General features: G+C 43.4%; 2 protein-coding genes across 4 annotated transcripts in view; one reads left to right on the top strand and one right to left on the bottom strand.

Annotated features, from left to right (window-relative positions):
• The window catches only part of prkcq (protein kinase C, theta), an 8,058-nt gene extending 1,612 nt beyond the window's left edge, over positions 1-6,446 (top strand). For 2 of the 3 annotated variants that reach the window (XM_083902422.1, XM_083902421.1), the window contains exons 3-17: positions 618-817; positions 1,603-1,663; positions 1,868-2,042; positions 2,128-2,159; positions 3,093-3,178; positions 3,318-3,447; positions 3,709-3,818; positions 4,348-4,698; positions 4,762-4,935; positions 5,012-5,103; positions 5,209-5,271; positions 5,385-5,523; positions 5,655-5,843; positions 6,004-6,132; positions 6,214-6,446. In XM_083902422.1, coding sequence (XP_083758548.1) covers positions 618-817; positions 1,603-1,663; positions 1,868-2,042; positions 2,128-2,159; positions 3,093-3,178; positions 3,318-3,447; positions 3,709-3,818; positions 4,348-4,698; positions 4,762-4,935; positions 5,012-5,103; positions 5,209-5,271; positions 5,385-5,523; positions 5,655-5,843; positions 6,004-6,132; positions 6,214-6,372 — 2,090 coding nt within the window. In that variant the 3' untranslated portion in view covers positions 6,373-6,446. The remainder of the gene's footprint in view (positions 1-617; positions 818-1,602; positions 1,664-1,867; positions 2,043-2,127; positions 2,160-3,092; positions 3,179-3,317; positions 3,448-3,708; positions 3,819-4,347; positions 4,699-4,761; positions 4,936-5,011; positions 5,104-5,208; positions 5,272-5,384; positions 5,524-5,654; positions 5,844-6,003; positions 6,133-6,213) is intronic. The other variant, XM_083902423.1, reaches the window with a different exon arrangement.
• A 973-nt stretch (positions 6,447-7,419) lies between these two features.
• tbc1d30 (TBC1 domain family, member 30) lies at positions 7,420-18,370 on the bottom strand (the record flags this gene model as incomplete). The annotated part of the gene is made up of 14 exons (XM_083902814.1): positions 7,420-9,067; positions 10,042-10,266; positions 10,365-10,507; positions 10,686-10,792; positions 11,038-11,143; positions 13,163-13,331; positions 13,424-13,522; positions 13,620-13,689; positions 13,923-14,108; positions 14,395-14,520; positions 14,672-14,737; positions 14,830-14,891; positions 17,008-17,172; positions 17,947-18,370. The coding sequence occupies 14 exons, from the start codon at positions 18,368-18,370 to the stop codon at positions 7,584-7,586; spliced, it is 3,432 nt and encodes a 1,143-aa protein (XP_083758940.1). The 3' UTR covers positions 7,420-7,583.
• Between the last annotated feature and the right edge of the window lie 315 nt (positions 18,371-18,685).

Genomic DNA, 18,685 nt, shown 5'->3' with positions numbered 1-18,685 from the left:
AAATGTTAGCATGAATGATAGAAACTCAGATTAAATATTAGCATGAATGATAGAAACTCAGATTAAATGTTAGCATGAATGATAGAAACTCAGATTAAATGTTAGCATGAATGATAGAAACAACAACCAAACATTAGCTTAACTAATATTTAACACAGTTCATTTATAATCTGATAAATCATAAATATATTGTAAACATAACGGTTTTTATTTTGTGGTTTAGTTGATACACGCACACACACACACACACACACACACACACAGTGACAGGAAGCTGACGTTGTCACCGCTCATCTCTGTGTTTGTGCATCTACAGTGATGTGAAAACAGGGCGGAGCTAAAACCACACAAAGACACAGTGTGTGTGTGTGTGTGTGTGTGTAAAACAGTCAGTAACTGTAAATCAGTGGATTATTCTGAATTATAATTCAGACTCAGCAACATTGTTTTTCTTTTTTTGTCGTCTAAATTTAAAAAAGCAAAGATTCAACATTCAAGTGAATTTTAATCAGAGACACGTGTGTGTGTCTCTGTGTGTGTCTCTCTCTCTCTGTGTGTGTGTGTCTGTGTGTGTGTGTGTCTCTCTCTCTCTGTGTGTGTGTCTCTCTCCCTCACAGACAAAGGTCAGGTGTATCAGCAGAACAAACCCACCATGTATCCCCCGTGGAGCAGCACGTTTGACGCTCATATTCACCGCGGTCGTCTGATGCACGTGATGGTGAAAGATCGAACAGCTGATCTGAGGTCAGAGGTCACGGTCGCTCTGGACTCACTGGCTATGAGGTGTAAGAAGGACAACGGCAGACTGGAGATCTGGGTGAGTGTGTGTGTGTGTGTGTGTGTGTGTGTGTGTGTGTGTGTGTGTGAGTGTGTGTGTATGTGTGAGTGTGGGTGTGTGTGTGTGTGTGTGTGTGCGTGTGTGGGTGTGTGTGTGTGTGTGTGTGTGGGTGTGTGTGTGTTTGTGTGTGTGTCCCATCATCTTATTATTATTAAGATGTTATTTTCTTGTAAAACCTTCAGTCAGTTTGACCCAATTCCAATCTTAACCCTTAATCTTAATTTTTTGTCACTTAGAAATGGGACACCCCTTAAATGCAGATACGTCTTCAGACTGTAGGGGGCAGAATAACGCCAAAGCTGCGTCCAGTCTGTCGACTCCAAAAAAGAAGAAGAAGAAGAAGACATTTACGTCAGGATTATTTATTCTGATCCGTTTGTCAGTCAAGTTATTAGGTTGTCAGTTAGTTATAAGATGATACTCATACAAATATTCAGCTGACAGTTACCACACACCACAACTTATTGAAAAGTAAACCACACCGGCCGACTATTGACAAAAGATGGTCAAATAAAAATAAATGTTAGGCAACAATGACGTCAGTAATCCATAATCTGGGCCTAACCCTAACCCTAACCCTCTTGCTCCCAAGGGTGGTCTCTGAAAATCTGAATATTGAGGGTGATACAGACCTTAAACTTAATTTTTCTGAGAATCAGGACAGAACTTGGACGAGAGGGAGAACATTTATGAGATTGAGGATTAAGAAGGAATTGGAATTCACCCTTTAACTCCCTGTCTGTCTCTGTCTCTGTCTGTCTCAGTTAGAGCTGAAGCCTCAGGGTCGTCTGTTGATGGAGGCCAGATATTACCTGGAGAAAAGTGGTGAGTTTTTAAACTCTGTGTCGATGTTAAAGCTTCATTTCTTTGAAATGACAGAAACAAAATATTTGTTATAAATGTTATTCTTTAAAATCCTTCATCTTGTTTTCTGTATGTGTATATATATATATATATATATACACATATATATATATATACGTATATAAACAGTTATGTATAGTTGACAGCGGTTGTGTGGAGTTTCAGACGCTGCAGGACAAACAGACGAAGACTCTGATCGAGACACGGACGCTTTGTTCGCTCTTCATCATCGACGCGGCGCCATCAAACAGGCCAAAGTTCACCAGGTCAAAGGTCACGAGTTCAGCGCCACGTTCTTCCCTCAACCGACGTTCTGCTCTGTCTGCAAAGAGTTTGTTTGGTACAAAAAAGTTTGTCCTCAACGTTGTCTCTTTGTCCTCAACCATGTCTCTCTGTCCTCAACCATGTTTCTGTTTATGTTTCAGGGGTCTGAACAAACAGGGTTACCAGTGTCGACGTAAGTGTGAAGTTTCTTTATGATGAGTCGTTTCAGAATGTAACGCTGTCGTCTGTCAGAATGTAACGCTGTCGTCTGTCAGAATGTAACGCTGTCGTCTGTCAGAATGTAACGCTGTCGTCTGTCAGAATGTAACGCTGTCGTCTGTCAGAATGTAACGCTGTCGTCTCTTTCAGAATATAACGCTGTGGTCTCTTTCAGAATGTAACGCTGTCGTCTGTCAGAATGTAACGCTGTCGTCTCTTTCAGAATGTAACGCTGTCGTCTGTCAGAATGTAACGCTGTCGTCTGTCAGAATGTAACGCTGTCGTCTGTCAGAATGTAACGCTGTCGTCTCTTTCAGAATATAACGCTGTGGTCTCTTTCAGAATGTAACGCTGTCGTCTGTCAGAATGTAACGCTGTCGTCTCTTTCAGAATGTAACGCTGTCGTCTCTTACAGAATGTAACGCTGTCGTCTCTTTCAGAATGTAACGCTGTCGTCTCTTACAGAATGTAACGCTGTCGTCTCTTTCAGAATATAACGCTGTGGTCTCTTTCAGAATGTAACGCTGTCGTCTGTCAGAATGTAACGCTGTCGTCTCTTACAGAATGTAACGCTGTCGTCTGTCAGAATGTAACGCTGTCGTCTCTTTCAGAATGTAACGCTGTCGTCTCTTTCAGAATGTAACGCTGTCGTCTGTCAGAATGTAACGCTGTCGTCTCTTTCAGAATATAACGCTGTGGTCTCTTTCAGAATGTAACGCTGTCGTCTGTCAGAATGTAACGCTGTCGTCTCTTACAGAATGTAACGCTGTCGTCTCTTTCAGAATGTAACGCTGTCGTCTCTTACAGAATGTAACGCTGTCGTCTCTTTCAGAATGTAACGCTGTCGTCTCTTACAGAATGTAACGCTGTCGTCTCTTACAGAATGTAACGCTGTCGTCTCTTTCAGAATGTAACGCAGCCATCCATAAAAAATGTATCGACAAAGTCATCGCCAAATGTACGGGTTCAGCCGTAAACAGCAAAGAGACCATGGTGAGATCCAATGACACAGATGATCACATTATCTCCTCATCTTCATCACAGACATTCTGCCACCTGCTGGTCAAACAGAGCAAGTCTTTGACTCTGCGATGATGATGATGATGATGATGTGTTTCTTCTTCTTCTTCAGATCCATAAGGAGCGTTTTAAGATTGACATGCCGCACAGGTTTAAAGTCCACAACTACAAAAGTCCAACCTTCTGTCAACACTGTGGGACGCTGCTGTGGGGACTCGCTAAGCAGGGACTCAAGTGTGACGGTGAGGACAAGCAAGAGACAGGGACACCTGTCCATCACAGGGACACCTGCCCATCACAGGGACACCTGTCCATCACAGGGACAGAGGACACCTGTCCATCACAGGGACACCTGTCCATCACAGGGACACATAGAGACAGTCCATAACCCTCACCCTGTGGTTAATTGGTGTCCACTTTATTGTAAAAGATGTGTTTAATCCTTCATTCTTTGATAAAAACATATTTAACGACTTCTTCTTCTTCTTCTTCTTCTTCTTCAGAATGTGGGATGAACGTTCATCACAAGTGTCAGAACAAAGTGGCCAATCTTTGTGGCGTTAACCAGAAGCTGATGGCAGAAGCTCTGGCTGTCATCGAGACTAAACAACAGGTGAGACATCCCATAATAATCTCTCCTTCAGATTAACAATGACCAAGGTTTCACAGACGATGAGTTCAGAACCTCTGTATTTTTATTTGTCTGTATTTTTATTTTATTCAAAACCCCTACTAGGGACAAGTGTTGTGAATTAGCTTTAGCTAAAAACACTATGATGCATGCATCAGATGACTGTTCAAAATTGTCTATGTTTTTGTATCTGTCCCTATCTAAATAAACCTTAATAATAATAATAATAACCTTCAGAGAACCTTCTCTTAAAGTTCAGACACGTGTCGACGTCAGTTTAAATCTGTGACGTCTACGTCTTTATTTCACTGTGAGACTTTGTTTGTAAACTACTCACTCTCCCAAACCAAAGTCCAGAGAGGAAATCACTGATTAAACTTTTTGTTTCTGAAAATGTTATTTTTTTTAAAAACACTTTGTTGTGACTTTTAGTTAAATATGAATTGAAATATTCTGATATATAATCTGAGTGTTAGTGATGATAATTTAACGTCATACCTTCAACCTTCAGGCCAGAACCAAAGACCCTGACATCATTGGTCGTGAAGGTCCAGTGGGCGTCGGCCAGGCAGGAGTCGTCCGAGCTCCGTCAGGATTATTGAGTACGAGTTTATCTGCGAACAAAGGTACGACATCTTTAAAATCTGCTTCAGTTTCAATCAAGCATGTATTAATGACATTGACCTGGTGTTCAGAGGGCGTGTCATGGGAGGGGCCAACAGACGAGGCGTTGACAGAGGAGGAGGAGCCAGAGGAGGAGGAGGAGCCTCTGTACGCTGTCCCGAGGAAAGAGCACCAAGCCAAATTCACCGTAGAGGACTTTGTTCTGCACAAGATGCTCGGGAAAGGAAGCTTCGGAAAGGTAAAAAACACTGAGATTACAGCTCAGATTAGGGATTAGCAGTGACTGTGCTTGTGTTTCCAGGTGTTTTTAGCCGAGCTCAAGTGCAGCAGTCAGTTCTTTGCCATCAAAGCTCTGAAGAAGGACGTGGTGCTGATGGACGATGATGTGGAATGTACCATGGTGGAGAGGAGGGTTTTATCTTTAGCCTGGGAAAATCCATTCCTCACACACCTTTACTGCACCTTCCAGACTAAAGTAATCAACCCAGAAAGAGGAAGATAAACGTGACTTTGACCTCAGCTCTGATGTCTCTGTGTTTTCGTCTCCACAGGAAAATCTCTTCTTTGTGATGGAGTATTTGAACGGAGGAGATCTGATGTTTCACATCCAGAGCTGCCACAAGTTTGACTTACACAGATCCACGTACGTTAGCATCATAAATCATCATATATACACTTATACAGAATGATACAAACAAAGATCGTCTCAATTCTACATGAAATTTAAAGATGAAACTCTGTTTTTCAGCTTCTATGCAGCTGAGATCATCTGTGGTCTGCAGTTCCTTCACTCTAAAGGAATCATTTACAGGTGAAGTCTCACTTCATACAAACACTGACATCAAATCACAACTCTTTCTGACCTGTGACCCCGCCCCCTGACATGTGACCCCACCCCCTGACATGTGACCCCGCCCCCTGTAGAGACCTGAAGCTGGACAACGTTCTGCTCGACTCTGACGGACACATCAAGATCGCCGACTTTGGGATGTGCAAAGAAAACATGGAGGACGACATGAGGACGTCCACTTTCTGTGGGACACCGGACTACATCGCTCCTGAGGTGAGTGGACACACACACACACACACACACACACACACACACACACACACACACACACACACACACACACAGTGATAATCTGAGGTCATGGTCTCTGTTTCCATGGTAACCTCTCTCTCATCCCCTCTCAGATCTTGCTGGGTCAGAAGTACAACACCTCAGTGGACTGGTGGTCATTTGGAGTTCTTCTGTACGAGATGCTCATCGGTCAATCTCCGTTCCACGGTCGAGACGAAGAGCAGCTGTTTCAGTCGATCAGAACCGATAATCCTGTTTATCCACGATTCCTCAACAAACACTCCAGAGACATTCTCGTCAAGGTCTGAACCTCATGCTCTTCTCATGTCTGTCAACTGTTCATGTGTTCACGTGTTCACGCGTTCATGTATTCACGTGTTCACGTGTTCACGTGTTCACATGTTCACGTGTTCAAGCGTTCATGTGTTCATTAATCCCATGTTCACACGTTCATGTTTGCAGCTGTTTGTTCGTGAACCAGAGGAACGACTCGGAGTCAAAGGAAACATCAGACATCACAGTTTCTTCAGCAGCACCGACTGGAACGCTCTGGAGCAGCGGCAGGTGGCGCCGCCCTTCAGGCCGACCATAGTAAGTTCACACTGCCGACCTCCAGTTTGTGGCGTAAACTTTGGCCTCGTGATGTTTTGTGTTTATTTGTCGCGTTCGCAGACTTCGCCCAGCGACTGCAGCAACTTCGACAAAGAGTTCATCAACGAGAAACCTCGTCTGTCGATGGCCGACAGGACGTTGATCAACAGCGTGGATCAAACCACCTTCACAAACTTCTCCTTCATTAACCCCAGGATGACCCGCATCACAGCCCGATGAAGCTCCGCCCACAAATAAGTCAAATGTAACGATGATGTCTCAGGTTCACACTTCAATAAAATAATTCATGTCCATTTCTGAGATTATTCAGTGTTTTTCATCACAAGAAAATCTCACTTCTTAATCTTAAACGTTAACGAGATTAATTAAAAAAACAAAACAAAAAACTTCCTTCACTAAATGTTATTTTATATCAAACCCTAATCCTAATCCAATTTAGTAAAAGATTAATCTAATAAAACACAAACAAATCAAAGTGTCAGACAACTTGAACTTAATCTGTTAATCTGTGAAATGATCTATAATCAATCACTTTGTTAAAGTTTTATCAATAAAATATTGTTACCAGGCTGTAAAATAGATAATAACAATAACAACAATAAGAATAAAAAACATCAACTTTTCTTCTAAAAACAATAAAAAAAGTTTAAACTCAAAATAAAATAAACTGTTTCGAGGTCACGTGACAAACTCTACTTTGAAAAGAACATTAAAAAAACTCACGTGACAAACATCCACGTCCAAACGGAAGTCACTTCGTGTTTTCACCTTTTCTTCTGCGGCAGGTTAGACGAGGACAAGGCTACCTTCTGCCCCCTGCAGGTCACTTGTAGGAGTGCATTTTTAACGTTCAACATTTGATCAAAAAAAAAAGAATTTGTTTTGATTATTCCGTCATTAATGAATGTGCATCAGTTATTTTTGACTATTGTAATAATATAATATTGTCCTTTTATATATTTAAACATTTACAGATGGTAAAATGTTTCTTCAGTTTAAACTTCTCTGAGCTCATCATCGTCATCATCATCATCATAATAATAATAATAGATAACATTTACTGTGAATAAACAGAAACATGGTTTTCACACGTACATCTTTGTACATTAACACACAAATATTAACTCTTAGGTATATTTACTTTATTACGTAGTGGTTTAATACTTGGCTGAGAAACAAGTGGACAGTTTGTCTTCAAACATAATCAGCGCACACACACACACATATATATATATATGTGTGTGTGTGTGCTGAATATCATCATCATGGTTCTTATTTTTAGGGTCAATAAGAAGCTGCATAGACCACAAAGTAAAGAACATTTCATTTTCATTGATATTTAACAGTCAACTTAAAGGGACAGGGAAGTGTCATCATGTGAGATACTGTCATTCTGCCGCTGACACAGCAGGGGGCGCTCACAGCACAGATCACCTCCTGCCTGTGGTTCCGGCCGCTCTGCTGCGGCTCAGCTGAGGGAAGTGGACGGTGGGAGTTCTGGACGTCGGTCCGTACAAACCCAGATTCCTCGCTGCCGGAGATTTCCTCGGCTGTTTGACGCTCGGGAACGGAGAGAAGGAGGAGGCGGAGCTTAACGCCGGCGTGGACGGGGAGGAGATGAGAGATTTAGAGGATGAGGAGATGGAGGAGAGAGAGGGAGTGGACGGACAGGAGGTTTTATAAAAGGAGGAGGAAGCAGGAAGTGAGAGAGGGAGGAAGGAGGTGTGGTCTGAACCAGAAGGAGGAAGTGATGTGTGGACAGGAGCGAGAGATGAACTCAGGGAGGAGGAAGAAGAAGAAGAAGGGATGCAGGTGGTAGAGGAGTGGAGAGATGGAGGTGAAGAGGAGGTGGTGTTTCTCTCAGAAGCTGAGGAGTCTGACTCTTTGTGTCTGTCTGAAGGAGGAGGAACGAGAGGAACTGAAGGACCACATCCATCTTTACCTGCTGAAAGATCTACAACATCTTCACCTGCTGAAAGATCTACAACATCTTCACCTGCTGAAAGATCTACAACATCTTCACCTGCTGAAAGATCTACAACATCTTCACCTGCTGAAAGATCTACAACATCTTCACCTGCTAAAAGATCTACAACATCTTCACCTGCTGAAAGATCTACAGCATCTTCACCTGCTAAAAGATCTACAGCATCTTCACCTGCTGAAAGATCTACAGCATCTTCACCTGCTGAAAGATCTACAGCATCTTCACCTGCTGAAAGATCTACAGCATCTTCACCTGCTAAAAGATCTACAGCATCTTCACCTGCTGAAAGATCTACAGCATCTTCACCTGCTGAAAGATCTACAGCATCTTCACCTGCTGAAAGATCTACAGCATCTTCACCTGCTGAAAGATCTACAGCATCTTCACCTGCTGGAGGAGCTGCAGAAACATCTGCAGAAACATCAGCAGCAGGAGGTTCAGGGACTGAAGGTCGTGTTTCTGGCTTCGACTCGTTCTCTAAATTCACCACAAAGTGAGAAACAGTTTCATCAGAAACCTGAGGAGCTTCTTTACAAACTGAACCAGTAAACGATGGATCAGACGAAGGAGAAATGGTGACATCACTCTCGTCTTTCTTCTCATCATCATCACTCCTCTTGTTTTCCTCTTCACCTTCATCCTCTCTTTCCTCTGAATCATCAAATCCCAGCTGAGCTCGAGCTCGGGCCACATTCCTGCGATGAATCCTGACATGAGCTCGCCACGGTGACCCAGCCTCGCCAACGCTGCCCTCTCCTGGAGGTCCAGTGCTGTGAGAGGGCAGCGATCCCCGGTGCTGCCTGCAGGGGGAGCTGTGACCGCTGGACGTCGGTCTGCTGCGTGATTTACGACCCAGAAGAAGGTGATTGATGACGACACTGGACGGGTTCAGCTGAGAGGAGAGGACACGAGTTGCTGGACATTTGTCTGGACAGAAGGAGAAAGAGGAGAGAAGAAGGAGGAGGAGGAACAGGAGGAGGAACAGGAGCAGGAGGAGGAGGAGGAGGAGGAACAGGAGGAGGAGCAGGAGGAGGAGGAGATAAAAGAAAATATGTGAGATTCAATTCTATGAATAAATATGTGATTAAAGATCCAGAGTGAACTGTATCTGTTACAGGAGGCGGAGCCAATACCAGCTGACATAGGGTGAAAGGCGGAGTCAAAGGTCACACACACACACACACACACACACACACACACACACACACACACACACACACACACACACACACACACACACACACACCTTTGTTAAAAGTAGTTTAGTTTGCAGACATTTGCAGAATCTGACGCCACAAAACCAGAGAATCTGAGATCAGGAGCAGACACCAGAAGATCAGATGATCAGAAGATCAGATAATCCTTGATTATATAATTATAAAAGCCTGAGATCAGAACCAGATACCAGAAGATCAGATGATCAGGTGATCAGAAGCTCAGATGATCAGAAGATCAGATGATCAGAAGATCAGAAGATCAGAAGCTCAGATGATCAGATGATCAGGTGATCAGAAGATCAGATGATCAGAAGATCAGATGATCAGAAGATCAGATGATCAGATGATCAGATTGATTATAAAGACTATTTTCAGATCTTCTCCTCAGTACCATCAGAGTCACAAATGTTCCTGGGTTTGTTCATCTGCTCCTGAAGAACTCCTGGACTCAAAGGAACTTCACGTCCAAGTCCTACAAGTCACATCATCATCATCGTCGTCATCATCATCATCATCATCATCGTCTTTATGTGTGTGTGTAGTTGTTACCTGTGCGTATGTAGAGTGTGTAGTTGTGTGTGTGTGTGTGTAGTTGTTACCTGTGCGTACGTAGAGTGTGTGTGTGTGTAGTTGTCACCGTGCGTATGCAGAGTGTGTAGTTGTGTGTGTGTGCGTAGTTGTCACCTGTGCGTATGTAGAGTGTGGTGGCCTGTTGTTGTTGTCGTCTCTTGATGCGAGCGTACTGTTTCTTTAAGGCGTAGATGTCCGTGCTCATCCTCTCCATCATCATACTGTTGATGGCGGCTTGATGCTCCGCCCTGGCTCCTCCCCCGGCTCCTCCCCCTGCTCCAGCTCCTCCCACTGCGCCCGGGCTGAGCTGTGTGAAGTTTCCCTGCTCTGATCTGTGATCTGAACACAAAGATCATCAACATCATCATCATCTTCATTATTATAATGTGTGTGTGTCTCACCTCTCAGGTGTGTGTGTGTGTGTGTGTGTGTCTCACCTCTCAGGTGTGTGTGGTACCTCTGCAGCTCTGGGGTCAGTAAACCTCCCAAAGGCCCCAAACACCCGAGAGCAGTGACCATGGAGTCTTCATCATCCATGTCAGCATCATCATCATCACTGTCCCAGCTGCCCACACCACTGCTGTAACATCATCATCATCATCATCATCATCATCATCATCATCATCATCGTCATCATCACCATCATCACCATCATCATCATCATTGTCCCAGCTGCCCACACCACTGCTGTAACATCATCATCAATCCAACAGTGACCTCTAGTGGTGAGAAATAAAAGAGTAAAAGAACAAACTCACCTTCCATGAGATTTGACTGATGTAGGAAAAGGAGTGATGTTGTAAGTGTATTTCTCTCTGAGCTCCGACAACTGAGGGAAAGGAAACACCGCCATGGAGTACACTTCCTGTGTGAGACAGACACACAACTCAGACACACAACTGAGGAAACACCACCATGGAGTACACTTCCTGTGTGAGACAGACACACAACTCAGACACACAACTGAGGAAACACCGCCATGGAGTACACTTCCTGTGTGAGACAGACACACAACTCAGACACACAACTGAGGAAACACCACCATGGAGTACACCTCCTGTGTGAGACAGACAGACAGACAGACAGACAGACAGACACACTCTGTTTCACCTGCATCAGTTCACTTGGATCGATCAGGTTTTTCTCCAACATTTCCTGAGTTAAACAACCCATCGTGCTGTAGAAGTCATCTGCTGTGGGACAGTACTCTATCCTCCTGAGAGACATGAGAGACACATGAGAGACATGAGAGACACGAGAGACACATGAGAGACATGAGAGACACATGAGAGACATGAGAGACATAAGAGACACATGAGAGACATGAGAGACATGAGAGACACATGAGAGAGACATTAGAGACACATGAGAGAGACATGAGAGACATATGAGAGACATGACATGAGATGACATGACTAACACTCTCCCAGATAAATTATTATTATTATTACTACTACTAACAACAACAACATACTCTCCCAGTCTCTCCCAGATAGAGTATTATTAATAACAATAACAATAACAATAACAATAACAATAACAACATACCCTCCCAGATAGAGTATTATTAATAATAACAATAACAACATACACTCCCAGTCTCTCCCAGATAGAGTATTATTAATAACAATAATAATAACAATAACAACATACCCTCCCAGGTAGAGTATTATTAATAATAACAATAACAACATACTCTCCCAGTCTCTCCCAGATAGAGTATTAATAATAATAATAACAATAACAACATACCCTCCCAGATAGAGTATTATTAATAATAACAATAACAACATACACTCCCAGTCTCTCCCAGATAGAGTATTGATAATAATAATAATAATAACAATAACAACATACTCTCCCAGTCTCTCCCAGATAGAGTATTATTAATAACAATAACAATAACAATAATAACAATAACAACATACTCTCCCAGTCTCTCCCAGATAGAGTATTATTAATAACAATAATAATAACAATAATAACAATGACAACATACTCTCCCAGTCTCTCCCAGATAGAGTATAATTAATAACAATAACAATAACAATAATAACAATAACAACATACTCTCCCAGTCTCTCCCAGATAGAGTATTATTAATAACAATAACAATAACAATAATAACAATAACAACATACTCTCCCAGTCTCTCCCAGATAGAGTATTATTAATAACAATAACAATAATAACAATAACAACATACTCTCCCAGTCTCTCCCAGATAGAGTATTATTAATAACAATAACAATAACAATAATAACAATAACAACATACTCACCCAGTCTCTCCCAGATAGAGTATTATTAATAACAATAATAACAATAACAACATACTCTCCCAGTCTCTCCCAGATAGAGTATTATTAATAACAATAACAATAACAATAACAATAATAACAATAACAACATACTCTCCCAGTCTCTCCCAGATAGAGTATTATTAATAACAATAACAATAACAATAATAACAATAACAACATACTCTCCCAGTCTCTCCCAGATAGAGTATTATTAATAACAATAATAACAATAACAACATACTCTCCCAGTCTCTCCCAGATAGAGTATTATTAATAACAATAACAATAATAACAATAACAACATACTCTCCCAGTCTCTCCCAGATAGAGTATTATTAATAACAATAACAATAACAATAACAATAATAACAATAACAACATACTCTCCCAGTCTCTCCCAGATAGAGTATTATTAATAACAATAACAATAACAATAATAACAATAACAACATACTCTCCCAGTCTCTCCCAGATAGAGTATTATTAATAACAATAATAACAATAACAACATACTCTCCCAGTCTCTCCCAGATAGAGTATTATTAATAACAATAACAATAATAACAATAACAACATACTCTCCCAGTCTCTCCCAGATAGAGTATTATTAATAACAATAACAATAACAATAACAATAATAACAATAACAACATACTCTCCCAGTCTCTCCCAGATAGAGTATTATTAATAACAATAACAATAACAATAACAATAACAATAATAACAATAACAACATACTCTCCCAGTCTCTCCCAGATAGAGTATTATTAATAACAATAACAATAACAATAATAACAATAACAACATACTCTCCCAGTCTCTCCCAGATAGAGTATTATTAATAACAATAATAACAATAACAACATACTCTCCCAGTCTCTCCCAGATAGAGTATTATTAATAACAATAACAATAATAACAATAACAACATACTCTCCCAGTCTCTCCCAGATAGCCAGAGCGACTCTAAACAGAATCTCTGAACCTTCAAAGAAAACAGAATCCCAGATCTTCAGAACTGTGGAGGACGGCAGACATGTGGCAAACATGGTGAGGAACCACTGCATGGTGAAGACGTTAGTGAGAGGAGGCTCGTAACTGCCTGAAACACACAGACACAGCGCCCCCTGGAGTATTACTGTGGTATGACTCAGGTTAAACATGACAACCTTCAGAGAACCTTCAGCTTCTTACCTCCAGCTTCTCTGTTTGCTGCTTTCTGAAGGTGATGGAGATGTTGAGACAGTCTGGGAAGTTTGACACGCAGCAGGTCCCTGAAGACAGCCATGTCCACTGAGGACATGAGGACAGACAAAGACAAGGGTCAGTAACAGTGTGTGTGTGTGTGTATGTGTATGTGTGTGTGTGTGTTGTGTGTGTGTGTGTGTACCTGATAAAGCTCGTAGGTTGTTGGCAAAATAACTTTCTGGCAGAACTTTGTCGATCAGGTAAATCATCACCTGAAAACAAAACACTTTCATCAAAGTTCATTCACTTGTTACAACTGTTACAGTGTGTGTGTGTGTGTGTGTAACTTTGTGTTGACATGTGTCACATTGTCACAACTTCTGTCCTCTCCTGTATTGAAGCAGCCAAGACGTTGTCAGTGGATGTGTTTCGTCAGTTGTTGTTATTGTTGCTGTTGTGTTGTTGTTGTTCTGTTGTTGTTTGTTGTTGCCGTGTGTTGTCGTACCTTGAGTGCGTCACTCTCTTCTCCCTCCGTCACCTCCAGGATTAAAGCAGCCAGGACGTTAAAACCTTGACAATAACCGACAGTTTTATTCCAGCGAGCGAAGGCTAACAACACTCTCTTCAGCACCACTCGGTCCTGCTCCCCCTCCTGGCCGCAGTAAGAACTGCATCCAGTCCTGTGCAGGTCCTGGACCAAAGACAGGAGTGACGTCAAGGTTACTATTGCGACAGTCATGGTTACTATGGAGACACAGTCATGGTTACTATTGAGACAGTCATGGTTACTATGGGGACACAGTCATGGTTACTATGGAGACACAGTCATGGTTACTATGGGGACACAGTCATGGTTACTATGGAGACACAGTCATGGTTACTATTGAGACAGTCATGGTTACTATGGAGACACACAGTCATGGTTACTATGGAGACACACAGTCATGGTTACTATGGAGACACACAGTCATGGTTACCTTGACAATTTGGACACCGAGCGAGTCGTCGTCCGGGTTACTGCGCTCATTAAAGGCAAAGCGAAGCGTCTTCTCCCAGTCGATGGAGATGGTGTGAAGGTACTGGTCAGCGAGGGTGAGCCAAACCTGAGTGACATTCACCCTCTCATCAGTGACATTCACCCTCTCATCAGTGACATTCACCCTCTCATCGGTGACATTCACCCTTTCATCAGTGACATTCACCCTCTCATCAGTGATATTCACCCTCTCATAAATCAATAATAAAGTGACTCACCCTCTTCCTCCATTCCTTAGGAATCCCTGTGTGAAGTCTGGCCACAGCTTTCAGAGCATCATACCACTGCACAAACACACAAACACACAAACACACAAACACTCACGTTTCACTCACGTATCTTTTTAATCCAGCATAAATGACAGAGATTAACTCACCTGCTGGAATCCGTTCTTTCCCAGCGACGGTTCGATGGTGAACTTTAACCTCGTGTCAACGCCTGAAAACAAAGATGCGTCTTTAAACACTAACAATGATTTTTATTTATAATTATATTTATTTAACCCTAACCCTTCAAAAACATTTTCAGTGTGTGATCAAAGACATGAACAGACCATAATAATCTCATGTTCTGGACAGAAAACAACGTTAAAGTCCTGGTCATTTTCACACAGATGTTTATTCACTGTAGCACAACAACAATAATTAACATAATCATAATAATAATCATAATAATAATAATAATAATAAAAATATGTGTTGGAACAGAAACATAATCAATTCTAATAAATCATAAAAACTTTCCTTTTATGTAAATTTGAATCAGTTTAAATAAAAGCGCTCCTCACAGTCGCTGTCCACTTCCTGGTGCTGAATTCACTTCCGCGGAAAAATCTATTTTTCAAACAACTCAAACTTCTTTAGTGGAAACCTGACCTTTGACCTCTGAGGAAGACTTAGAGGAGGAAGAGGAGGAAATTTAATTTAGAGGTGAAGTTAGGAGGAAAAGTGCGGACATGTTTGTCCCACAAGCCGCGGCCATTTCTCCTCCTCTTCCTCATCTTCATGATCCTCTTCTTCCTCGGAGTGAAGACACTTTTCAGAGGAAATAAAAGACAGAATATGACTTTAACCTCCGTGACGCTGCTCCTCCTCCTCCTCTTCCTCCTCCTCTGTTCTTCTGCTCAGCTCCATAATTCTGCAGCAGCGTCGCTTTATTTCGCTTTCAGAGATTAACGCGGAAAACCACGCCCACTTCCGGTCACAGATTATTCCACAACACTTAAGCACCGCGCGCGCGCACATGCTTGCACCCACCCACCCACACACACACACACACACCCACACACACACACACACACCCACACACACACACACACACACACACACACACACACACACACACGCACGCACGGATCACCTGGTTCTAACGTGCACAGAAGCCGCGGCGCGCTCCTGGAAATCCCGCTCCGTTTCTTCAGAACGTTACTGATGATGTTACCGACTCCTCCCGCTGCCTGCTGCCGCTGACGGAGGCCCGACCTCGGCCTCCTGCCGGCGGAGAGCCGCTCCTGCCGCATCACCCACACAGTCCGATCACAGTCCGATCACAGACCAGAACCCTCAGAACCCTCAGAACCCTCAGACTAAACCACAGTCCAGCTCCTCGTGTTCAGTTCTTAGTCAGAAAATTCCGTTAAAAACGGTTTCACTTCACTTCCGGTGAAGATTCCTGTTTCAGCTCATCCTCAATGATGACGCTGCAAAAATACTCCCGTTACAGAAAATATGATTTTAGAAGAAGAAGAAGAAACGCTCAGTGCTGCTGCTGCTCTTCATCTTCATCATCCTCTGCTTCAGCAGCGTCACCAGGAAGAGGAGGAGAGAGAAGGAGGAGAGAGGGATGAAGAGGAGGTGAGAGGGATGAGGAGAGAGAGGCGACGACACTGCTTTATTTATGCTCCGCCTACTTGACACAGCATGAGGAGGGACCGTGATTGCCAGCTGGTATCATCCAGTAGGGGGCGACAGTGAGGCTTCACCACTTTTCTTCTGGTTCAACAATAACACAAGGTGGCGCGAAACTTCAAAACACTTTTAACAGAATAATCTTTAAATGTGGCTCAAAGTCCATCATTTCCATGACTCAGCATTAACTCTACAACTGTAGACCATGACTCAGCATTAACTCTGCAACTGTAGACCATGACTCAGCATTAACTCTACAACTGTAGACCATGACTCAGCATTAACTCTACAACTGTAGACCATGACTCAGCATTAACTCTACAACTGTAGACCATGACTCAGCATTAACTCTACAACTGTAGACCATGACTCAGCATTAACTCTGCAACTGTAGACCATGACTCAGCATTAACTCTACAACTGTAGACCATGACTCAGCATTAACTCTGCAACTGTAGACCATGACTCAGCATTAACTATACAACTGTAGACCATGACTCAGCATTAACTCTGCAACTGTAGACCATGACTCAGCATTAACTCTGCAACTGTAGACCATGACTCAGCAGGTAAAGAACATGAGACAAGAGAGAGAGACTGTGTGTGTTTGTGTGTGTGTGTGTCCGTGTGTGTGTGTGTGCTCTCACGTCGTTTCAGAGACACAGCTTGTAGACACGCTGTGATGACGTCATAGTTCTTCTGTAGTTTATGACAAATACGATCTCTTCTTTTCAGCTGACGAATCAGTTTGGTCGACTGAAGAAGAGTTCGATACTTCACCTCCTGGATGATGATCTGGAGCTCCTCAGGAGCTGAGGAGGAGCAGGAGGAGGAGGAGGAGGTCAGAGAGGAGACACACACACACACACACACACACACACACACACACACACCTCAAGAGCTGAGGAGGAGCAGGAGGAGGAGGTCAGAGAGGAGACACACACACACACACACACCTCAGGAGCTGAGGAGGAGCAGGAGGAGGAGGAGGAGGTCAGAGAGGAGACACACACACACACACACACACACACACACACACACCTCAAGAGCTGAGGAGGAGCAGGAGGAGGAGGTCAGAGAGGAGACACACACACACACACACACACCTCAGGAGCTGAGGAGGAGCAGGAGGAGGAGGAGGAGGTCAGAGAGGAGACACACACACACACACACACACACACACACACACACACACACACACACACACACACACACACACACACACACACACACACCTCAGGAGCTGAGGAGGAGCAGGAGGAGGAGGAGGAGGTCAGAGAGGAGACACACACACACACACACACACACACACACACACACACACACACCTCAGGAGCTGAGGAGGAGCAGGAGGAGGAGGTCAGAGAGGAGACACACACACACACACACACACACCTCAGGAGCTGAGGAGGAGCAGGAGGAGGAGGAGGAGGTCAGAGAGGAGACACACACACACACACACACCTCAGGAGCTGAGGAGGAGCAGGAGGAGGAGGTCAGAGAGGAGACACACACACACACCTCAGGAGCTGAGGAGGAGCAGGAGGAGGAGGTCAGAGAGGAGACACACACACACACACACACACCTTTCTGCTGTAGATAGTTGACCTGCAGCCTGCGCGTGTGTTTCTGCTGGAGCTCGTGCAGGAAGCTCGAGCCACAGTTGCTTCGGCCCAGAAACGCATCGGAACCGGAAGCTTCGGTCGAACTGTCCCAGCTGTCCACGGTTCTCCTGCTGCTGCTGCAGGTCTCATACAGTTCCACCAGGAGGCAGTCTAACATGGAGGAGCTGGAGAGTCCGTCACTGCAGTGTCCGCTCATGGTGCCTCTCTCCTGGGTCACAGAACCGGGTCGACCCGGAGCTGGTGACGGTTCTGACGGTGACTCGGTCCAGCGCTTAAAGCCGCAGAAATCGTCCTGATGTTCGGGCTCAAAGTTGCCGTTTTCTCCGGTGAACACGTCACATATGTCCACCTGTAAAAGTTCGTTCACTTTAAACTGCGACGACATTTTCCGCCAAAGTTACGGAAAAGAATGGTGTTTTTTTTTGAAAGAGGAAAACGACATTTTTAAACACGGAATAACAAACACACAAAGTTTCACTCAACACGAAAAACTCCCGGAACAAAGTTTGAAAAGATCAATAAAGTTTTGAGAAAGGAAGAGTTCATTATTCACACAAAGGTAGAAAGTCACTCGCCCCCCCCATTATCTGAAGCAGTTTGGTTCAGTCCACTCTGTCAGGAGCTGTGGACCAATCACAGATAGACACAAAGATACCAACCAATCAGCGTTCAGGTTTGAGAACGAGGCTAACAGGAAACA

The sequence above is a fragment of the Microchirus variegatus genome (genome assembly GCF_963457635.1).
Source record: "Microchirus variegatus genome assembly, chromosome: 16".
In the NCBI taxonomy this organism is placed as follows: Eukaryota; Metazoa; Chordata; class Actinopteri; order Pleuronectiformes; family Soleidae; genus Microchirus; species Microchirus variegatus.
The sequence above is the reverse complement of the archived record's forward strand: the minus strand, read 5'-3'. Positions and strand labels throughout refer to the sequence as shown.